Genomic DNA, 25,427 nt, shown 5'->3' on the forward strand with positions numbered 1-25,427 from the left:
AAAACCATATTACTTCAAAATTCCATTACAAAAGTTAAATTGAAAATAAAGTTAAATATTCAATTATTAACTTAGATGACATTTTACAGTAAATTGTATACTAGTCTCATATGAAAATAGGTTAGTGTCATTTAGGAAAAATTTAAAAAGTTATTTTAAAGTAAAAATATAATCACAATTGGGATAAAACCTACAGCATTTATATTTTACCAATGCGTTTTAAAATCAATATAAAGTTTTATTTTTCATTTCTTTTTTTTTAACAAATCACCATCATCTTAATTTCAGTCTTTCTACAGTTTTAGTTTCATATAATCAACCAGAAACATGAATATATGTGAAATATATTATAAATTATACGTTTATATTTGAGGAGTAGTGATGCCATAAATTATATTTGAAGAGTAGTGATGGTCACTTCTGTCAAATATAACTTATGATTGAGGAATAATGGTCATTTGTGTCACATGACTAATTTTGAAAGTATTCTGTGATGTTATTTAATACAGTCAGTTAAAGAATCATATGGTTGAGCTGGACCAGTGTCAGATGGGCAATTTGGTCTGTGAACTGGTCCAATTTTAGACAAAGCTTATTGGTGTCCATATGCTTCATGCAGCAGATGACAGCTGTGAGGCAGGCAGAAAATGCTCCTGGTCCATTCCTACTTTATTTGATCATATTTGAGCTGGTTCATATTATACAGGTACCAATCAGCTCATACACAGATAAGCTAAAATATATACTTTTTGTAAGTTTTTAATTGCAAATTGCAAAAACTGAAAAGAAAACTTGAAGTGTACACTTTAAACACAATAATTTAATGTAAATAAAAATATCTAAAATGTGTTTTTTATTAATTAAAAATATTTAGTGTAAAAACTGAAAATACAAACTTTTATGCAAACAACAAACTTAACATGAACAGTGAACACTGAACATAAACCACAAATTAGGATTGGGGTCTGTTGACAAGTCTACTATTAACATGTTTGTGTCCATATTTTTGAAATTCGATCAAATTTCTAACCAGTTTGAAATGTTTGAGTATCTCTAATAATGACTAGAGTACTCCCTAATGTGAAATTAGGTCAAACACTGCAGAGTTTTATGACCTAAGAATATGGTCTCGATTTGGAGTGCTATTCAAAATGGCAATATATTGTATGACTTTTATTTAACACAAAATAGAAAATAAACACTGTTAACCCCTCCAGTCACACACTATCCACTGTAGTAAATGCTTTAGGTTATAAAGATTATTAAAATAAAAATAAATAAAATAAACTGCATTGTCACAGTAAATTGATTCAAGGTTTCAACAGGATGGATGGACTTATATTGTAAGTATGCATTTCATCTCAGGATTCCTGCCACTAGCTGTTAAATTACACAACATGTACAAGTCACATCTACTGCAAAAGAACAGGAACATTGTATTAAATGAAATCATTTATGTTGAACATCAAGTTGGGAAATAATGACTAAAATGGTAAGGAAGTTCTTAGACCAAACCAGCATGAAATTGAATCATTTTTCTTCATTAACCAGCACTTGCCATTATCTAGGTTCAGCCTGTGTGTGTTAACCAGCCTTAAAAATATCCTGCAGTCCATGTCTGTGCTTCCTCTCGGAACACTACCAATCTACATTGAGGTTGCAGACTTCCTGCAAGAATGTCACTTTGCATTAAAGCTTTTCCACACTTCAGCAAGTCAAAGCCTGGTTACATCAGTAGCACTTCAAGGATTCTGTTGTATAAATATATTTCCATAGACAATTCTGTGTAGTTAACTACAGTTTCTGCATAAATGCAATATATTCTATTACAGTACAGTGATCCTTTCCATAATCAGACTCATGGATGACCTATATGTTTATAATTATTAGGAACAAAACTAATTGTATAATAGTAATATTGAGCACAACTGGATATAATTTAAAATGTAAAAAGTACAAGTTAGAATGAAACATTTAAAAGTAATGAAAATAAGTAATCAATTATGGTTATAAAAATCTGCAGTTAAGTTCAGCATTAAATTTTTTAATAACATCAGCACACAGAGCTACTGTATAGGTTAAATCATTGCTTTTTAATATCCTACAGCACTCTAAATATATTGCACTGTACCATCCAACACACCACATATTTGTTGCTCACTAGCTTTGATTAATACAGTATCATTGGCTAGGGGAAATTAAAGCATAATTTTTATTGGTAAAATGTTTTTGGAAAAAAATATAAAAATGTCATAGCCTGTTGGAGATTATATAATAATATAAGAAGATTATCTATATAATAAGTGAGAACATGTGTGTTTGTGTGTCTATCTGTCTGTTTGTCCATTATGAACGGCCAGTGTTTTGTCCCTTGCTCCACCAAATTTGTCATTTTTGGTGTAGTTTGTCCAGGATTAGGGTTTTGCCTAGGCCATGGAGTCTGATTTCATTTTGGTTTAAGCATGCTCACTCAGGATGTCTTTCAGTGCCTAAAACTGTTCTAATATGAACGCACAGGCTGATATGTACCAGTGGGGGGGAGGTAGAGCTCCAACAGAAGAGCACTGAGTCAGAGTATCACTGCAGCAGCACTGATAGTTACTAATTTTCTCAAAGAAAATTTTCATATGCCATGGTCTCCAATGTTGGTCTGCAATGTAAAAATTAAAGACTGCAGATGTACATCAAGGTCCATTCTTCAAACCGGGAAATGCTGGGCACCCCAGCTAGTATATAATTATATATATATATATATATATATATATATATATATTTGGTTAAAATAAAGGGCACTCACCAGAGTTAACGTATCACACTTTTTAATGTTTCAACATTTTGTTATGGCCAGGTAAAAAATTGTCTGTCGACATTTCAGTTCCAAAGGACCTTTAAGACTTTATTATCACAACAAAGCCACCACTATGTGTACATGCGACACTTCACAATCCCAGGCAATAGAGTGTTGAAAGATTAAAAAGCATGATACTTTAACATTGGTGAGTGCCCTCTATTCTACCCATATTTGGGAAAAACATCTGGATTTGTAATTTACCATATTTATGGTTTTGAGGATGCACCCTCATATGGGCATTGATCTGGTATGTGAGTGCAGGAAATTGGTTGATTCTGCTGTATATATTATAAGTAGGGGTGAGCGGGTTCGGATTTCTGAAATTTGAACCCCCCCGAGCCCCCCCGATCCGAGGCAGATCCGAGTCAGGTTCGACTTTTCCCGCCTGACTCGGATCTGAAATCGAGGCAAAACGTCATCATCCCGCCTTCCGGGTCTCGCGGGTTTTGGATCCTATATAAGGTACCCGTGTCGGCGCCATTTTCTCACTCGGCTGTGGACAGTGAAGAGGGAGGGTGGGAGTTAGGGCTGGCTAGGCTGTGTAGTGTAGTGTAGTGTAGTGCAGAGTAGTGTTGTGCTGTGCTGTGCTGCGCTGTGCTGCTGTTGTCCACTACTTCAAAGTCCATAGGGGCTGGCTGTGTTGTGCTGTGCTGCTGTTGTTAATAGGGGCTGTGTCCACTACTTCAAAGTCCACAGGGGCTGGCTGGACTGTGTTGTGCAGTCAGTTCTCCATAGGGGCTGTGTCCACTCCAAGGTCCTGTGCAGTGTCCCAGTCCTAAAGGGGTGCTGTAGTGTTGTCCAGGGGGTGCTCTGTCCATCAGGGGTGCTCCCCCCAAGTGCTAAAAAAAAAATATTTTTTGTGTGTTTGTGAATTGTGTGCGCAGTAGCCGCACGTGCATCAACAAAGTAGTGCCAAGCATGCGCCTGTTTCATAAGTAAAGGGCCGGCTGGCTTGACCGTTAAAGGGTGCTGTAACCCCCAAAGTACACTCCAGTCCAAACCAAAAAAAAAATTATTTTCTGTGTTTGTGAATTGTGTGCGCAGTAGCTGCACGTGCATCAACAAAGTAGTGCCAAGCGTGCGCCTGTGTCATAAGTAAAGGGCCGGCTGGCTTGACCATTAAAGGGTGCTGTAACCCCCAAAGTACACTCCAGTCCAAACCAAAAAAAAAATTATTTTCTGTGTTTGTGAATTGTGTGCGCAGTAGCTGCACGTGCATCAACAAAGTAGTGCCAAGCGTGCGCCTGTGTCATAAGTAAAGGGCCGGCTGGCTTGACTGTTAAAGGGTGCTGTAACCCCCAAAGTACACTCCAGTCCAAACCAAAAAAAAAATTATTTTCTGTGTTTGTGAATTGTGTGCGCAGTAGCCGCACGTGCATCAACAAAGGAGCAGCGCCAAGCATGCGCCTGTGTCCCATAAGTAAAGAGCCGGCTGGCTCATTTCTTAAAGGCTGGTGTAACCCACAAAGTGCACTACTCTCCAGAAAAAATAAAGAAATATTTTCTGTGTTTAGCCGCAGGTATATATCAAATCGATATAACATAAATGGAGGACCAAACTTTCTCCGATAAAAATAAAATAGAGAAAGATCAAGAACCACTTCCTCCTTGTGCTGAAGCTGCTGCCACTAGTCATGACATAGACGATAACATGCCATCAACGTCGTCTGCCAAGGCCGATGCCCAATGTCATAATAGAGGGCACATACAATCCCAAATGGCAAAGTTCAGGAAAATGACCTTGAAAAAAACATTTAAATCAGCTGAAGAGAAATGTACCAACTTGCCAATATGCCATTTACGACATGAAGTGGCAAGGAACGGCTAAGGTCGATCCCTCGTATGTTCATGACTAGTGGTTCAGCTTCACATGACGATGGAAGCCCTCCTCCCACTAAAAATATCAAAAGAGTTAAGCTGGCAAAAGCACAGCGAAGAACTGTGCTTTCTAAGAAGATATCACAAATCCCCAAGGAGAGTCCAAGTGTGGTGGTGGTTGCGATGCCTGACCTTCCCAGCACTGGACGGGAAGAGGTGGCTCTTTCCACCATTTGCATGCCCCCTGCAAGTGCTGAAAGGAGCACCCACAGTCCACTTGCTGATATGCAAATTGAAGATGTCACTGTTGAAGTACAACAGGATGAGGATACTGGTGTAGCTGGCGCTGAGGATAAAGTTGGCGAGGAGGATTCTGATGGTGATGTGGTTTGTTTAAATCAGGCTCCGGGGGAGACAGTTGTTGTCCGTGGGATGAAAAAGCCCATCACGGTCATGCCTGGGCAGAAGACCAAACATTCCACCTCTTTGGTCTGGCAATATTTCTATCCAAATCCGGACAACAACTGTCTTGCCATATGTACCTTATGTAAAGGTGGAATAAGTAGGGGTAGGGACGTTAACCACCTAGGAACATCCTCCCTTATACGGCACCTGCAGCGCGTTCATAATAAGTTACTGTCAAGTTCAGAAACTTTGGCTAAGACCATAAGCAGTCCAGGGACACCTAAATCCCGTTGTCCTGTTGTATCCAAGCGCCTGCAAACCACACCGTCAACTCCCTCCTCGTCAATTTCCTCCTTAGTCAGGATCGGATGTAGTCCTGCAGGCCATGTCACTGGCATGACTGACTCTCCTATCCTGGATTCCTCCAGAGGATCCTGCATTGCTAAGCCTCCTGCTGCTGCTGCTGATGTTGCTGCTGCTGGGAGTCGTTCATCATCCCAGAGAGGAAGTATGAACACCACTACTTTTACTAAACAATTGACCCTCCAACAGTCCTTAGCGAGGAGGATGAAGTATGACAGCAGTCATCCTGAAGCAAAACGTATAACTGAGGCCTTGACTGCTATGTTGGTGTTAGACGTGTGTCCGGTATCCGCCATTAGTGCAGTGGGATTTAGACAATTGCTGGAGGTAGTGTGTCCCCGGTTCCAAATCCCGTCTAGATTCCACTTCTCTAGGCAGGCGATACCAAGACTGTACAGAAACGTCAGAAAAAGTGTCCTCAGTGTCCTGAAAAATGCAGTTGTACCCAATGTCCACTTAACCACGGACATGTGGAAAAGTGGAACAGGGCAGACTAAGGACTATATGACTGTGACAGCCCACTGGGTAGATGTATCACCTTACGCAGCAACAGCAGCAGCGTCACCAGTCGCAGCATCTCAGAAACGCCAGCTCATTCCAAGGCAGGCTACGCTGTGTATCACTGGTTTCAGTAAGAGGCACACCGCCGGCAACCTCTTAGAGAAACTGAGGAAAATCAGCGCCCAGTGGCTTACCCCACTTAGACTCTCCTGGGGATTTGTGATATCTGACAACGCCACCAATATTGTGCGGGCATTACATTTGGGCAAATTCCAGTACGTCCCATGTTTTGCTCACACAATAAACTTGGTGGTGCAGAATTTTCTGAAAAGCGACAGGGGCGTGCAGGAGACGCTTTGGGTGGCCCGAAAAATTTCTGCCCACTTTTGCCATTCAGCGACTGCGTGCCGAAGACTGGAGCGCCAGCAAACACTCTTGAACCTGCCCCGCCATCACCTGAAGCAAGAGGTTGTGACGCGGTGGAACTCAACCCTCTATATGCTTCAGAGGATGGAGGAGCAGCAAAAGGCCATTCAAGCCTATACATCCACCTATGACATAGGCAAAGGAGGGGGTATGCACCTGACTCAAGCACAGTGGAGAATGATTTCCGTGTTGTGCAAGGTTCTCCAGCCCTTCGAACTTGCCACACATGAAGTCAGTTCAGACACTGCCAGCTTGAGTCAGGTCATTCCCCTCATCAGGCTTTTGCAGAAGCAGCTGGAGAAAGTGAAGGAGGAGCTAAGATGTAGCGATTCTGCTCGGCATGTGGGACTTGTGGATGAAGCCCTTCATTCGCTTTGCCAGGATTCCAGGGTGGTCAATCTGTTGAAATCAGACCACTACATTTTGGCCACCGTGCTCGATCCTAGGTTTAAAGCCTATGTGGTGTCTCTCTTTCCGGCCAACACAAGCCTGCAGAGATGCAAAGACCTGCTGGTGAACACACAGTCAGCTGAAGCGGAACGTGACACGTCAACAGCTCCTTCTTCATTTTCTCCCGCAACTGGGGCTGCCAGGAAAAAACTTAGGTATCCTAAGCAACCCGCTGGCGGTGATGCAGGGCAGGCAGGACCAAGTTTGGACATCTGGTCCGGACTGAAGGACCTGGCAACAATTTCTGACATGTCTACTGTCACTGCATATGATACTGTCACCATTGACAGAATGGTGGAGGATTACGTCGGTGACAGCATCCAAGTAGGCATGTCAGACAGTCCATACCTGTACTGGCAGGAAAAAGAGGCAATTTGGAAGAGGCAATTTGGAGGCCCCTGTACAAACTGGCTCTATTTTACCTGAGTTGCCCCCCTCCAGTGTGTACTCCGAAAGAGTGTTTAGTGCAGCCGGGAACCTTGTCAGCGAAAGGCGTAGGAGGTTGCTTCCACAGAATGTGGAGAAGATGATGTTCATCAAAATGAATTATCAGCTCTTCCAGGGAGACCAGCCTCCAGAACGTACAGAGGGACCTGTGGTGGTGGATTCAAGTGGGGATGAGTTAATACTTTGTGAGGATGAGGATGTACACACTGAAGAGGGTGAGGAATCGGTGGATGAGGAGGATGAGGATGACATCTTGCCTCCGTAGAGCCAGTTTGTGCAGGGACACATTAATTGCCAGCTTGTTTTGTGGGGGCCCAAACAAACCAATCATTTCAGCCACAGTTGTGTAGCAGACCCTGGCGCTGAAATGATTGGTTTGTTAAAGTGTGCATGTCCTGTTTATACAACATAAGGGTGGGTGGGAGGGCCCAAGGACAATTCCATCTTGCACCTCTTTTTTTTCTTTGCATTATGTACAGTTTGGGGCCTAGTTTTTCAAACTGCCATCTTGTCTGCCACTGCAGTATCACGCCTAGATGGGTCACGTGTTTGTGCCGCCCACTCGTGTCGCTTAGCATAGTCATCCAGCTACCTCGGTGCAACCTTTTGGACATAAAAACACTATTGTGAGGTGTGAGGTGTTCAGAATAGACTGAAAATGAGTGGAAATTAAGGTTATTGAGGTTAATAATAGCATAGGAGCAGAAAAACCTACAAATTCTGTGATTTTAGCTGTTTTTATGCTTTTTTTCAAAAAAATACAGATCCAAAACACAAAACCCAGAACCCAAAACACGGAAGGGTGGTTTTGGCAAAACCAATCCAGATCCAAAACACGAAGAAAGATCCAGATCCAAAACCAAACACAAAACACGAAAAGTGGCCGGTGCACACCCCTAATTATAAGGGCACAGTTGTGTCCTTATATTAAGGCTGAATAAGAAAAAAATGGGGGCGAGCATGGTGTTTAAGGGGCTACACCTCAAAAGCTACCGAGCTGAAATTGGCACAGGCAGGTAGAACTGTCGCTTGGTGCTTCATGACAAATTTCAGGGCAAAAAAATAAAAAATTATGATTTGGGAGATCCAACGGTCAGTTTTTTCTGTTCTCTATGGGGGATTTTTGGGAAGGCATAACTTGGGGTTTGTTTTATTAGATAGCTATTGTTCCAGTGTAGGGCCTTTTGGGGTTCAGGTAATTGAGAAAGTTACAATTTTTAAACTATTACCTCACAATTGCACCATTATAGAGATAGGAATATTCAATTCCTTGCACAGCCTCAGTAGGAGCCTCCAGCAGGTGTACTCACTGTGGCTTCACTTGGGTGCACCAAGATGGCTGTCTTCTGCGGGCGGTAGCAGGGACCTGGACTGGGGGGAAGGAAGCTGGCGTTTGCTGTAGCCGGGACCTGGGGGGAGGTAGCGGGCATTAGCGACAGCTGAGACCCGGAGGAGAATGTAGGTGATGGTGTGGATGGTAGTGGCCTAGGCGAGGCAAGTGGCAATCAGTAGGACCTGGGGGAGAGGTAGCTGGTGTCAGCGGCAGATTCAGGCTCATGAAGCCTGCATCTGTGTGTAAAAATAAAACGTAACATGTATAAAAAACAAAAAGAAATGCAAAAGAGCAACCAGCACTGGGCTTTTAGTGACCCAGTACTGGTGTGCAACATACGGAGGACAAACAATGTAGGGGCCCCCCGTATTAAGCACAACCTGCACCAGGCTAATCGGAATTAGTCCTGGTTGCCAAAATATGGGGGACAAACAACATAGGGGTCCCCCATATTCAGCTCAACCAGCACTGGGCTCTGAGCCAGTCCTGGTTCTGGAAATACAGTGGAAAACAATTTGTAGGGTTCCACTGTATTTTCCAGAGTCAGCTCCAGGCTTTTTCTAGTGGGGGGCTGATGCCACAGTCAGGGGAGCCCTTTCACTGGGCCCCCCAGCCGAAGCATCAACACTGACTGCTAGTCAGCTCAGGTCGGTGATCCCTGAGGAGCTGGGGACTTCTCTCTAGGACACCCCTGGCCTAGGTTGATAGTCCGGGGCTATCCACGGCACCTCTGAGGTGGTGGGTGCCAGGTTGATAGTGTAATGTGGTGTAAAAAAATAGAAGTACCATAAGTCCAGTGCTGGTTTAGAGCTGGTTGCGCTAAATACAGAGGACCCCTACATCATTTGTCCCCCATATATTGGCAACTAGGACTGGTTCTGATTTGCCTGGTGCTGGTTGTGCTTAATATGGGGGAACCCTACATCATTTGTCCACCATATTTTCACAACCAGGCCTGGTGGTGAAAAGCCAAGAGCTGGTTGTGTATGGGGGAGGGGGGTTTATTTCCCTTTTTTAATATTTATTTTACACAAATTCAAATTTTAACACAGATGCATAGATGGCTCTCACTGATTCATCACTGTCTTCCCCTCATCTCTGCCACTCTTTCTTCCTCCAACTGCACCACTCTGTCCCCCAACCATGCCACTCTGTCTTTCCCCTCCTACCCACACCATTCTGTCTTTCCACCCATCCGCACCAGTCTGTCTTCCCCAATCCCTACTGTTGTGTGTTCTCACATTGTGCTAGTCTGTATTCCTCATCCACACTAATCTGTCTTTACCCATCAGCGCTGATCTGTTTTCCAGCATCCATGCCTTTCTGTCTCCCCCATCTACTCCGCTCTGTCTCCTCCCCCCAGCAACACCACTAATCCCATCCACGCAGCTCTATGTTCTGCTCAGACCTCAGTTGCATAGACTGCATGTGTGTATTCCAATGAGCACACAATTCTGTGAATTAGCAGCTCCACCATTTTGTGAGTGACAGCAATCTCACTCTGTGAAAGTACTGAATCTGCAGTTAACCACATGGTGTCATGGCATACCATATCTGTATTACGCAAGGAACACGTCCATTAAGGTGTCAGCCTTAATTATCATAATTTCATTGCTTTTTGAAGTTTCTTTGGCAGAAATTCAATAGGTTTTGCCAAATTTCAGATCACGTGTAAGAAACCATAATGGGACATGTGAAACCGTAAGCTTTTATGTCTATGGACTATATATATATATATATATATATATATATATATATATATATATATAAGTTCCACCAAATGGACTTGCACTCGTAATATATCATTTTGAAGATGAGGGTGCCTTCTGTAAATAGTATGCAACCAAGTGAGGTTTTTTTATACTGTATATATGTATATATATATATATATATATATATATATGTATATATATATATATATATATATATATATATACATACACCATATGGACAAAAGTATTCTGAAGCCTGAATTTTACACCAACAGGGACTGTAGTGACATTGTACTCAAAAACATAAATACATATACTTTACTATGGAGTTGGTCTCTCTCTTGCAGCTCTAACAGCTTCCACTCTTCTTGGAAGGCTTTCCACAAGATTTTGGAGTGTTTCTGTGGGAATTTGTGCCCATTCATTCTGTAGAGCATTTACGAGGTCAGGCACTGATGTTGGACGAGGAGGCCTGGCTCGCAATATCTGTTCCAGTTTATCCCAAAGGTGCTCGATGGGGTTGAGGTCAGGGCACTGTGTGGGCAACTCAAGTTCTATCACACTGAACTCATCAAACCATGTCTTTATAGTCCTTGATATGTGCACTGGGGCACAGTCATGTTGGAAGCATAGCATTGTCCAAAATGTCTTGGTATGCTGAAGCATTAAGATTGCCCTTCACTGGAGATAAGGGGCTTAGCCCAAATCCTGAAAAACAGCCCAATACCATTATCCCTCCTCCACCAAATTTCACAGTTGGCACAATGCAGTCAGACAGGTAACATTCTCCTGGCATCTGCCAAACCCAGACTCGCCCATCTGACTACCAAACAGAGAAGGGTGATTCATCACTTCACAGACCACGTTTCCACTGCTCCACAGTCCAGTGGTAGTGTGCTTTACATCACTCCATCCGCCGATTGGCATTGTACTTGGTGATGTGAGGCTTGCATGCAGCTGCTCAGCAATGGAAATCCATTCCATTAAGCTCCTGCCACAAAGTTTTTGTGCTTACAATAATGCCAGTGGAAGTTTGGAACTTTTCAGCTATGGAATCAGCAGAGCATTGGCGAGTTTTAAGCAACATGTACTGTACCTTAGCAGTCGTTGACCACACTCTGTGATTTTAGTTGCTGTTGTTCCTAAATGCTTCCACTTTCTAATAATATCACTTACAGTTGACCGTGGAATATCCAGCAGGGATGAGATTTCACGAAACGTCTTATTGCAAAGGTGGCATCCTACCACAGTACCAAGCTTGAAGTCACTGAGTTCTTCAAAACAGCCCATTTTGTATCACAAATGTTTGCAAATGGAGACTGCATGGCTAGGTGCTTGATTTTATACACCTGTAGCAATGGGTCTGATTGAAAAACCTTAATTCAATAATTAACAGGTCTGGCCAAATACTTTAGTCCATATATATATATATATATATATATATATATACACACTCAGTACTTGTCAAAAGTCTGAGCACACCAGTATATTTTAAGGAATTTTCAATTTAACTGCACAGTTATGAAAAAAAACCTGTTTTATTGGCTTTGTTTTCAAAATAAACAACTGTTTGAACAATAAGGAAACAAAAAAAATACTTGTTTTGACTTTTAGGCAAGTTTATTTTAGTAGTTTTAGGTAGTCTGCTTTCACTGAAGTGACGAACCTTAGCTTTGATAAGCGCTTTGCATTTCCTTGGCATCCTATTTACTAATTATTCCAGCTTTTAGTGGTCCATTCGACTTCAGCAGCTTTGAAGAGCCTCCCAGAGGCCCTCAGTGTTGGTAGGCATCTGTTTTCGGACTTCCCTGTCTAGTTCTTCCCACAAAAGCTCGATGGGTGAAACATCTGGTGATTGAGGTAGCCATTCCATTTTTGTTATGACTTGAGCATCTTATTTCTTTTGCAAATAATTAGTACACAACTTGGACATATGTTTTGGATCATTATCTTGTTGGAAAACGAAGTTCTGACCCACAGTTCGCCTTCCAGAGGCAACTTGTTGTGGTACACCTTTTGATCCATTATTCCATAGATTCTGACTAAGTCACCAACTTGGTTGCCAGCAAGATATCCCCAAACCATCACATTGCCTACTCCATGCTTAACTGTTGGTGCTACACAGTCTGGGAGAAAGCGCTCACCTGGACGACGACACACAAAAGCCCAGCGATGCGAGCCAAAAAGTACAAATTTCAATTCGTCGGTCCAAATCACCCTCTTCCACAGTTCCTAAGTCCAATCCTTATGCTTCTTAGCCCATACATACCTTTTTGCTATGTTTGTAGCACTTAGAAGTGGTTTTCTTACCGCAACCCTACCACTAAGGCTATATTCCTGTAAGCGCCTGGCCACCATCCTATCAGACACAGGCTGGGAATGACTTTTCCGCAACTGCCTTCCTATTTCTGGAGCAGTCAAACATCTGTTACGCTTGCTAGTAGTCATAATGAAGTTGTCCTCACGAACAGTTGTTGTTTTGGGACGACCAGTTCATTTTCTTGTAACATTTTGGCCGGTTTTTGACTTACGTTCAATAGCCCAACCCACGGCCCAACGGATACCTTGAACCATTTGGGGATTTGCCACAAAGAATAACCTTCTTCCCTCAAAACAATGATTTGAGCACATGTTTCCACACTTAACTCACAGTTCTTTTTGCCCATTTTTGACTAACTGGAGCTTTCAGGAAACTTGTTGACAATTTGTAAATAATATATTTTGTTATTTTTATCATACGCCATTCATACAAAAGTAGTAGAATGTACGATAAACAAGCTCCTTTTCGATTTCAGGGGGTGTGCTCAGGCTTTTGACAAGTACTATATATAATAATATAAATATATATATATATACAGTCAGGTGCATAAATATTGGGACATTGACAGAATTTTCATATTTTGGCCTCTATTCACCACCACAATGGCTTTGAAATGAAACAAACAAGATGTGCTTTAACTCCAGACTTTCAGATGTAATTTGAGGGTAATTACATCCAAATCATGTGAACGGTGTAGGAATTACAACGGTTTCTATATGTGCCTCCCACTTTTTAAGGGGCCAAAAGTAATGGGACTATCAACTCAAAAGCTAATTCATGGACAGGTGTGGGCTATTCCCTCGTTATTTCATTATCAATTAAGCAGGTAAAAGGTCTGGAGTTGATTCTAGGTGTGACACTTGCATTTGCAATCAGTTGCTGTCAACTCTCAATATGAGATCCAAAGAGCTGTCACTATCAGTGAAGCAAGCCATCATTTGGCTGAAAAATCAAAACAAACCCATCAGAGAGATAGCAAAAACATTAGGTGTAGCCAAATCAACTGTTTGGAACATTCTTAAAAAGAAAGAATGCACCGGAGAGCTCAGCAACACCAAAAGACCCGGAAGACCACAGAAAACAACTGTGGTGGATGACAAAAGAATTATTTCCCTGGTGAAGAAAAACCCCTTCACAACAGTTGGCCAAATCAAGAACACTCTCCAGGAGGTAGGTGTATATGTGTCAAAGTCAACAATCAAGAGAAGACTTCACAAGAGTGAATATAGAGGGTTCACCACAAGATGTAAACCATTGGTGAGCCACAAAAACAGGAAGACCAGATTAGAGTTTGCCAAACAACATCTAAAAAAAGCCATTACAGTTCTGGAACAACATCCTATGGACAGATGAGACAAAGATCAACTTGTACCTGAGTGATGGGAAGAGAAGAGTATGGAGAAGGAAAGGAACTGCTCATGATCCAAAACATACCACCTCATCAGTGAAGCATGGTGGTGGTAGTGTCATGGCGTGGGCATGTATGGCTGCCAATGGAACTGGTTCCTTTGTATTTGTATTGTATTGTATTGTTGATGATGTGACTACTGACAAAAGCAGCAGAATGAATTCTGAAGTGTTTTGGACAATATTATATGCTCATATTTAGTCAAATGCTTCAGAACTCATTGGACGGCGCTTCACAGTGCAGATGGACAATGACCCGAAGCATACTGCAAAAGCAACCAAAGAGTTTTTTAAGGCTAAAAAGTGGAATGTTATGCAATGGCCAAGTCAATCCCCTGACCTGAATCCGATTGAGCATGCATTTCACTTGATGAAGACAAAACTGAAGGGAAAATGCCCCAAGAACAAGCAGGAACTGAAGACATTTGCAGTAGAGGCCTGGCAGAGCATCACTAGGGATGAAACCCAGCATCTGGTGATGTCTATGCATTCCAGACTTCAGGCTGTAATTGCCTGCAAAGGATTTGCAACAAAGTATTAAAAAGTGAAAGTTAGATTTAGGATTGTTTAGTTTGTCCCATTACTTTTGGCCCCTTAAAAAGTGGGCGGCACATATAGAAACTGTTGTAATTCCTACACCGTTCACATGATTTGGATGTAATTACCCTCAAATTAAATCTGAAAGTCTGCAGTTAAAGCACATCTTGTTTGTTTCATTTCAAAGCCATTGTGGTGGTGAATAGAGGCTAAAATATGAAAATTCTGTCAATGTCCCAATATTTATGCACCTGACTGTATATATATATATATATATATATATAATTTTAGACATATATGAATATATGTTTATTTGTATAGCTCACATATAGTATCTTTTGAAATTAATTCTGCGTATAACAAGAAATAATTTGTGGCTATCGCATTATTATTCACTTAGGTTTGTTGTTTTAAAAATATGAATAGTGATTACTGACTAAAAAATAATGCAAACCTAAATACAGAATTTAGAAATACAATTGATTTATCTGAAATAGGTCATATAGTTTTCTGCCTTTAGTAAATCTTCAAACCTCTTTGGTAATAATAATAATGTAGTTGAGTGGTGACAATTAATTGGAATTTCTACTTATCTCATTTGTGCAAATTATGCAGAAAAAAAATCCTAATTATTTTATGCAAAGTCAAAGTGGACTAATTTTTGACAGCAGTGTTAAGGTGTTAAGCGTAGTTTCCTTTGATAAGTGTTAAGGATGTTTCAAAAATAAAAACCGACATGGCAATAACCATGAGACAGGGTCAAAGTGCACTTACTAAAGTCAGTATCTCTTTAATATGGTATAAATTTGCTTTGAATAAAGGGAAATGGACTATATATATATATATATATATATATATATATATATATATATAAGCCAGACATTCAATTACAGTAAAAGCATGTAGAAATGAAAGGTAAGAACAGAGCTTATATATTTTACATGAAATATTATTTGTCTATCACTTCATTTTGCCTTGTTTTGACATATGTGAGGTCGCCAATGGCACAACATGTGGGTTATTGAATTGTGTAATGTGTGCAGAAATATCAGTGCAGTACACCAATCACATAATATAAAAAAAAATCATTTTTTACAGACAACTAATGCATATATAATGGAATACACAGTTAAATAACAAAAGTATATCTCATTAACAAAAGCTAACACAAAACTCAGAAATATATACAGCTCTTTTTCTCACAGATTTGTCAGCTGAAAAGCTATTCAAATATATTGAGATATATTCACAATTTCACTTAATGAGGAAATTAGACTCAGGGGGTATTTATTAATCAACAATGTTTCCAGGTGGTATTTAAGACTCTACATTTACCATCTGCTGTATATAAGATACATTGTTGTAATGCTTATAAGATCTCTAGTCAGTTCTTATTGGGTAATTCCACTTTGACATAAATTATAAGGCATAAATACTTTAAATTTCATACCAAGTAATACAACTTATTACTGAAAAAAAAGGTGAATAGACAATAAAGTGATTTGGATGAAATTGGTAGGTAATGATATTTTTTAATTGAGTTTTTATATAAAAAAAAATTTACCCAGCAGAAACAGCACAGTTGTAAATATTGTTGACTGATGAAATAAAATGTTGGTTAACTGTGTATAATAATTAGTAATCACTATTATTAATGTTAGCAACGTGAGCTGCCAAGGGCTTTTTCTCACCTTGTGGTTGCAACTGCATCCATAAACCATTTATGCCACTGCTCAGGAATGGCAACCATCAAATCTAGCTCAGCTGTGATTACATATACCATCATGGCCTCAAGAAATTGTGCTGGCCATTTCATACCCTGACCAGTTTAAATAAATATATACGTATTTGGTATTTAACACAAAAATTGCTACTGAAACCCTTAATGTATAGTATTATGGCCAGTTCTACTTGTTTGGCATTAGCATTGCGTTGATGTACACATTTCTGCTTCTGGTGTGCCTGATAATGCCTCTTGTCTCAATAACTGTCTCTGATTATTAAAGCTATTTTGTCCAATGAATTCATGCAATATTCCACAATATTCCATAAACCACACTCAAATAAGAATATCAAACCCAACATGTATATACCACATCCACTTTTGTGCACAACACTTTCTGTTTTGCCGACTTTATTTTTTTCATGTTGGCTTCTACATTTTCACAAGTTTTGTCTAAACTGTGTGTATATTAATAACAAGTTAAGAATATACAGTCCTCAGAGCATTTCCAGTTCAGATCTGCAGCCCCATGTGCAAAAATTCTGGGCACCATTGCAAATCTGTCCTAAATATTTCAGTGTGCTAAATAAAACTGGAAAAAAAACAGAACATTATTGGATCCTATAGAATGTAAGCTCTCTAGCAGGAACCTCTCTACTCTTGATTTCGCTATGTTATTATGTAAGTTGCGGGTTGTAATTATGTTTATATGTTCATACTGTATTTCAACATGTCTGTAACTCTTTAAATTGTTCAACTTGTATCTATGGAATCGTGTTGTATGTTCAATCCCTATGCAATGCGCTACAGAACCCTTATGGTGCCATATAAATAAAAAATATAATAATATTTTACACATTTAAAATTCTAGCACTTTCGAGAGAGGTATATTATATAATGAAGAAGTAATCAAAAGCTAAAACACAAGTTACTTAGTACAATATTTATCTAAAATAATTGATACTACATATGTTGAAGGAATTGCTATCATACACACCTAGTAATCCAGGGTTAGGGAATCTCCAGGAATCGTTATATGAAGAATACTGTGGATGGCTGTACGGACTCCCAGAGAAATCACTCCCTTAAATGGAAACACAATTTTATATGTTTAAGAAGTATATCATGTATAAAGAAAAGAACACGTCATTCCATAGTATTATAAATCAGTTTTACAAGTATCAAAGTTCTCAATGTTCATTCCTGCTTCTTGTTTATATATATTTTTAATTTTTAGATATAATTTATTACTCATATATTATTGTCTATTCTTGTTTTGTGATATATTTATTATTATCACATATTCATAACAATTTTAAGGGTGAAAATTAATTAATTATTGTTAGTAACAATCAAGATAAAACAACTAACATTGGAAACCATAAAGAGAGAATGAGAAAATGAGGCAAGAAAGAATATATACATTATGTGGATTTGTTTCAGAATTTCAAGATCTCAGTGATTGTGATAAAGCAAGAAATAGATTTATTGATACACTGTCAGGGAATGCATTTAAAAATCTGTTCTGGTTCACAAAAACATTGCCAAATTATCAGTGTACAATGGAGAATCAGGCCAGTCATAGTGCATGGAAATAGAAGGCAAGCATCGACAAATGCCTATAGGGGAAAACCTCTGTGGATACTCTCTATAATGGTGACTAGCAGAAGCACAGATTCCTGTATATTCATTGCTGCATTTGCTACATAGCTGTATAAACAGTACTGCAGCATTGCCTACCTGATTTATCTTTTGTAATTTTTCTATACATTTTACAGTCATGGCACAACTCATTTATCACCATGAAACGCAATTATAATTTATTTGTAGTGCTTGTCATTAGCATCATTACAACACTACAAGCAAAAGATGTTCCCAAGGGATGCTGGTAGCTTGTCGACACTTAGATTATCGACAAGCAAGAAGGGGGACAGCGGTAGGTCAAACCCGACATGATGACATGCTAGTAATGCAATATAAAGCATTGTCACTGTCTCAGCTTTGTAACTTTAAACATCATGCTTTATCATCATGTTTAAAGTCGTAAAGCTGGGATGGAGATCCAGACACATTGGCGCAAATTACCATGTCGACATTCATAATGTTGACACTAGAATGATGACATAGTTCAAACATGTCGACATGTACCATGTCGACAACCTCAGAATCAATTCAATTGTTTATTGTTACGACAAAACATCAAATGCAATGAAGTGAAATTTTAAAATAGACAAAAAAAAGCACAATAGTAACACATAATACAACAGTTCACTGCACGTTTAATCTAGAGATCACAGAAGGAAAGAAGCTTTTCCTAAATCTGTTGGTGTGGGTTTTAATGCTTAATCTCCTTTTTGATGGTAAAGGATCAAAAAGATTATGACATCAGTGTTCATTAGCCACAATAATTTTATTTGCCTTTATCACACTCCTTTTTAAGTAGATTTCCTCCAGCCAAGCAGCGACTGACCAATAACCTACTCTATCTATAGATCTGCGTTATGCCTAGGAGCAATTTCCATACCATGGCAAGATACTGTAGAATGCATCAATGTACTCTCAATTACACATCTGTAAAAATGTATTATAATATTCCCAGGCAAACTTGCAGCACGCAACCTACATTAAAAAAAGGTGTTGCTGAGCCTTCCCTACTGCAGAACAGATGTAAGTAGCCCAACTGAGATAATCTGTTATATTCACACTTGAACTCCTTCACCCTCTCCAATTCTATGTAATTTATACACAATGGGAGTAAATTATACACAATGAGTGTAGATCGGTTCTTTTTGCCCTTCTAAAGTCTAAGATAACTTCTTTCTTTCTTTATTGTTAAGGGATAAATAGTTTGTCTCCGCTCAGTGTACAATGTGTTGGACCTCTGCTCTATATGTGCATTCATCTCCATCACTGACTAAACCCACAACAGTGATGTCATCCACAAAGTTTACAATCACGTTTGAATTTGAGGACAAAACACAATCAGAATTATACAAAGAATATAATAACTGGCTTAGAACACATCCCTGGGGAATGCCAGTACTGATGGTAATTTCTTGTGAGCTTCTGGCACCAATTGACCAATGTTGACATGTTCACAATGTTGATATCTGAAATGTCACCATGTGAAATGCCAACAGTCTCAAAATGCTGCTGTTTAAGGTTAGGCTGCAGGGGGAGGTTTGGGTTAGGTTGTGCAGGTGGAGGTAAAGGTTCGGCAATAGGGGAAGGTTTAGGTTTGTAAGAGGGATTAGAGTAAGGTAAAATGGGAGAATACTCACCCAAACCGCCACTCCATCAGAGGTCTGCGTCGGAATTGACAGTCACAAGGTAAATGACCACTGGGCCACATGTCATCCGTGTAGACATGATGAATGTTGACATGCTGCATGCTGGCACTTTGACCATGTTGACATTCCCATGTCGACCTGATGCATATCAACATGATAACTGATGACCTAACATACCACAACTGCTGAGATAGTGACAATGCTTTACAGCACAGTACTAGCATCAGGCATGTTGGGATTGGTCTACCGCTGTCCCCTTTTGATTGTCGACATACTGAATGTTGATTTGCCATACCAAACCCAAAGGTAGTTAGTGATTTTGTATTGCCAAGAAACACACTAATATCTCAGTCATTCATGCATCAAGTAAAGCAAGTGCTTTCACAAAACCCCATGTCAGTGGTAACGCATGTAATGGTGAAATCAGAAAACTGTCCTCTCTTCCTCCAGACAAGATTCCTAAGAACAGTAAGTCAGCTGTGTAATAAAATATACTGTACTATGATAGGTATAATGTTACATTGATTTGGAGCAAAGACAACCAGATTTTAATAAGATTTTAAGATGCAAATACAAATGTAATATTAAAATAAGATACCACTGGAAATATTTTACATTAAATGAATTGGGTTTATGACACTATACTGTGATTAGACCTACCCTTACTCACCCATATAGGGAGAGCTACTGTGTAGATTGAGAGAGTTCAAAGTATTCACTACTGCTTGAGGAAGCGGCCAGTTGTGTGGAAACACTTCCAGTATACTCTTAGAAGTTACCTATTTTATTAATTTTATGCTTTTTGGGAGGTTTATTTTGATTTTTTGCCTGATGTTATTTTATTGATTCTATATATTTTCAATATACATTTTTATATATTAGCAATTTACAGTCTGTAAATAGCAAAAATGTTTTATCTGTTTTAATATTACGTTTGTCCATGACAAACATTGTTTTGTGTATATAGAGAAAGTATGTAGGTTGTCTGATGCGCTCTTAAACAGTAAGCTTATATGTGGGATGATTTATATTGGGTACTTGTTTATCTAATTTTTATCTATATCCTAATGCTGCCTCAAATACCTGTGGCTTTCCTGTACCACTCAGTTTAGAATAAATAATATGGATCGTACAGGGCGCAAATAGAATAAGGATATTTATTAGGTCATATGTAAAAGGTGATAAAAATAATTATTTATTAATAACTACATATATGTTAGAAAAATGGTCCTAGTGAGACAAGAATTAAAATTCAAAGCATAGAGATAATATAACCATTGAGTAAAATGATGATATTCTGTCACTCCTATATGGAGCCAGCGAAAGTATGTAGGTGGTCCGGTGCGCTCTTAAACAGTAAGCTTATATGTGGGATAGAGAAAGTATGTAGGTGGTCCGGTGCGCTCTTAAACAGTAAGCTTATATGTGGGATAGAGAAAGTATGTAGGTGGTCCGGTGCGCTCTTAAACAGTAATGTCTGGCTGTGTCCTGTGCTGCAACAAAGGAGAAGTGCTCCTGGTCCTGGAACCAGAGCGCCAGCTGTCTCTGCTATATACAACAAAATCCCATTAACAAAGTAGCTAAAAAGAATAGGAGGAGCTGAAAGCCCTATATAAAGAAATCCCAAGCAAGGACACTCACACACAGCCCTGACGAAGCCCGCATTTGATTGGATGGGTGAAACGCGTAGGCCACGCCCTCTGTACGGAACACTACCCGGAAGAGGGAACCCGACGGTGACATAGACGTGCACGCACACTGCCGGTAACAATCCCTCTACAGCGGCTGAAGACTTCCACCGCCCTGGCTGCTACATCATGGGACCCACATAGGATGGGTCTCCAACATCTCCAACAGGACCCGGGAAGTAATCGCAAGCAGACAGGACACAACACAATAGTAAAGACCGCTATCACTGTCTTTACCGGCACGGAGGTAGGAGGTGCATGCACCGACCAACGTTTTTTAACAGTCTTTGGGAAATGATTTTTTCTATGTTTCTATACAGCAAGGATCCATGAGACACTTATCAGACTGGGATTTTATTATCTACAACCTATTTATTAAAAGACATTCCTGGACCTTTTACACGTATCAGCTTGGACTATATTGACTATATTTACATTGTATATCCAACCTGCTAATTATGTACAATGAACAGATGAGTGTTTTATTTTAATATAGTATTGTTTTGCGATCATTTATGTTTTGATTCATCCACCTATCAAAGGTGACACCACACCGTTGTCAATATAGAAACTCTGGCTCCACATAGGAGTGACAGAATATCATAATTTTACTCAATGGTAATATTATTTCTATGCTTTGAATTTTAATCCTTGTCTCACTAGGACCATTTTTCTAACATATATGTAGTTTTTAATAAATAATTCTTTTTATCACCTTTTACATATGACATAATAAATATCCTTATTCTATTTGCGCCCTGTACGATCCATATTATTTATTCTAAACATTGTTTTGTACTTTTAATGCCACTTATACATTTATAATAAATGTTATTTTAACCTAAAGGGGTATTCTCCATTATTGAATTAAGGGCCTGATTCAGAGCCGGACGCTCTGACCAGAGTGCTCGCTCTGAATCAGGGCCCTCCTCCATTAAAATGGAGTGTCCTCCTGGACGCTCGTATAGCTGTGGGTCACCACCCACAGCATATACGAGCGTCCAAAAAGATGGTCGCAATGGTCTTGACCATCGCGACCATCGGACTTGCGAGGGAAACACTGCGGTCGGGTTTCCCAGCCACAAGCCCTGGAGTGATTTTGGCTCTATCAGAGCCAAAATCACTCCCACTGACATCACTAGTGATGTCAGTGGGGCCGGCTTCAGACGGTAGGCGTTCCCATGGGAACGCCTCCATCTGGCAGGCACGCCCCCGGCACGCCCACCAAAGGGGGCGTGCTGTCAATCAACATCGACAGCACGCCCCCTTTGGTGCGAGACCCCGAGCGATGGAAAGCCCGTCGCTCGCCGGGTCTCGCGCATGCGCACAACGGAGCTCCCTCCGTCGTGAGCATGCGCAGTGGGGAACATCGACCCACTTGCGAGCGTACTGCCACTTGCGAGTGGGTCTGAATGACCCCCTAAATCCTTTATTAATGGTTCTAATGTGTTTCCCAATAATACAGTAGCTGTGATAATTACTTTGACCTCTCCCAAATCTACACATTTGCTCTCCCTATAGTGTCAATGACACAATTCATTTAAAGTTAAATATTTGTATCATACCATCTTCCAATGCCAGAGAATCCCTCTTTTTTATATCTATCTAACCTTAAGGGTCTGGGGAACCCTGTTTTCTCTTTAGGCTGCGGGTAAAGGGTAACCTCTGGCTCTACCCATACCTATTTTAAATACAAAAAGGGCCATATCCAAATAGCTGCGATAACGGCTTTTTCCCCAACAAGTTTTCATTTCTGTGAAATTTTCGGGAAAAATGGTTATCGCAAAATTCTTTTAGCCACAGTTTTTACATATGCGAAAACTTTATAGCGTTATCAGGAATTACTTTTCACTCTCTCTGAAAAATCCCTATTTTGGGCAAAAATGTTGGGACTTGGTGCAGAACCCATTGGACACTCCCCTTGATGACTAATTAGACAAAAATAATGTTTTAATTAGCTTAATTTGGGAAATAATGATGTTATTTTTGGGGTGAAAAAGTGTTGGAAAATGGGTTTAAAATAGTGGGTCAGATACTTTGGGGGGCAGTATGGATGGGACAGGTTTTTTAAGCATTGCAGGTGGCTGCACCAGGTGTATTTTTAAAATGTTTAAAAGTGCCCTAAAATGACACTAAAATATACTTGCACCCATTTATAAATGTACCACTAATCTAACTGCAGCATTTATTTTGGCTCCAAAAAATTGCTTTATATAATTTCTTCACTGATATAGAAAAATGCATATACAGGTAACAGCCATTTGACACGATTTAAGAACCCCAAACCCTTATGTCCACAAACACACTTCTACACTATTTCCTTATCTTAGTTTACCTTTTTGGGGGGTACAAGCTGATTTCCCCATTTTCAAATGCACTTTATGCCGGTCTTAAATGCAAGAATTATTAGGTGTATGTGTTATCGTTTATTGGTCAATCCTTTTGCAATAGGATTGACCAATAAACTGGAGTGTGCAATCATGCGAAAAAGTGGCAAATTCGAGCGAATAGTCCGAAAAGTTTCTACAGAGAAAACTTAACGTTATCGCTGCAAATTGGATAGGGCCCATATTGTCAGAATTTTAGAAATTTTATAGCAGAATCCTCTTGAGTTAAAATGACTATAACACATATGAAGTCAATTACGACATGCAAAACTGGCAAGGCGATATTGCACTGATATATCCAACATTCTGCCAAAGTATATGTGTTTGCAGTGGAAAATGAAATTTTGCTTTTCCACCCTGCAAAACCACTTGTATTTAGAAAGTGGGTGAGGCCAGTTGCCGATCACTAAGTCACACCGCTGAATTAGAGTGTTTTAAAAATTCTCTGGTAAAAAACACAATTTGTAAAATTGTAAAAATTGTAAAATTCTGTAGAATTTGCATATTTAGGCAAATCAGTGGGTTTGCACATCTCTACTGATACATATTTTCATCTATTAATTACAAATTAAAGGAAATACAAAGATTACTGAGAGATGGTTTTTCCATCACACGCATTGGGTCTGATTTAGAGAGTGTACCTTAATGCTGCCGCAGCTATGAATTTATATGCAACAGCTGTGCAAAAATATGCAAATGTTGCAGCAGTCTGGATTTATATTCAGATGCCAACTGGCGGATTCGCGGACACAAGCAGTAGATGTTAGAGTAGGAACATGGGAAAGGGAATCAGGCCCATTTTACAGCAGTAGATGTTAGAGTAGGAACAGGGGAAAGGAATCAGGCCCATCATACAGCAGTAGATTTAAGAGTAGGAACAGGGGAAAGGGAATCAGGCACATTATACAGCAGTAGATGTTAGAGTAGGAAGTGTGTGAAGGGAATCAGGCCCATCATACAGCAGTAGATGTCAGAGTAGGAACATGGGAAAGGGAATCAGGCCCATTATACAGAAGTAGATGTAAGAGTAGGAACATGGGAAAGGGAATCAGGCCCATTATACAGAAGTAGATGTAAGAGTAGGAACATGGGAAAGGGAATCAGGCCCATTATACAGAAGTAGATGTAAGAGTAGGAACAGGGGAAAGGGAATCAGGCCCATTATACAGAAGTAGATGTAAGAGTAGGAACAGGGGAAAGGGAATCAGGCCCATTATACAGCAGTAGATTTAAGAGTAGGAAGAGTGTAAAGGGAATCAGGCCCATCATACAGCAGTAGATGTAAGAGTAGGAACAGGGGAAATGGAATCAGGCCCATTAAACAGTAGTAGATGTTAAAGTAGGAACAGGGGAAAGAGAATCAGGCCCATTATACAGCAGTAGATGTTAGAATAGGAACAGGGGAAAGGGAATCAGGCCCATTATACAGAAGTAGATGTAAGAGTAGGAACAGGGGAAAGGGAATCAGGCCCATTATACAGAAGTAGATTTAAGAGTAGGAACAGGGGAAAGGGAATCAGGCCCATTATACAGCAGTAGATTTAAGAGTAGGAAAAGTGTAAAGGGAATCAGGCCCATCATACAGCAGTAGATGTGAGAGTAGGAACAGGGGAAATGGAATCAGGCCCATTAAACAGCAGTAGATGTTAAAGTAGGAACAGGGGAAAGAGAATCGGGCCCATTATACAGCAGTAGATGTTAGAATAGGAACAGGGGAAAGAGAATCAGGCCCATTATACAGCAGTAGATGTTAGAATAGGAACAGGGGA

At 39.9% G+C, this 25,427-nt stretch overlaps 1 protein-coding gene across 1 annotated transcript in view; it reads right to left on the reverse strand.

The window, feature by feature from the left end:
* The window catches only part of PAX5 (paired box 5), a 278,680-nt gene that overhangs the window by 24,557 nt on the left and 228,696 nt on the right, over positions 1-25,427 (reverse strand). The window contains exon 11 of the mRNA XM_088460115.1: positions 17,291-17,377. Coding sequence (XP_088316241.1) covers positions 17,291-17,377 — 87 coding nt within the window. The remainder of the gene's footprint in view (positions 1-17,290; positions 17,378-25,427) is intronic.

This window comes from Taudactylus pleione, unplaced genomic scaffold (assembly GCF_031769625.1).
Source record: "Taudactylus pleione unplaced genomic scaffold, aTauple2 ptg000967l, whole genome shotgun sequence".
NCBI classification, from domain to species: Eukaryota; Metazoa; Chordata; class Amphibia; order Anura; family Myobatrachidae; genus Taudactylus; species Taudactylus pleione.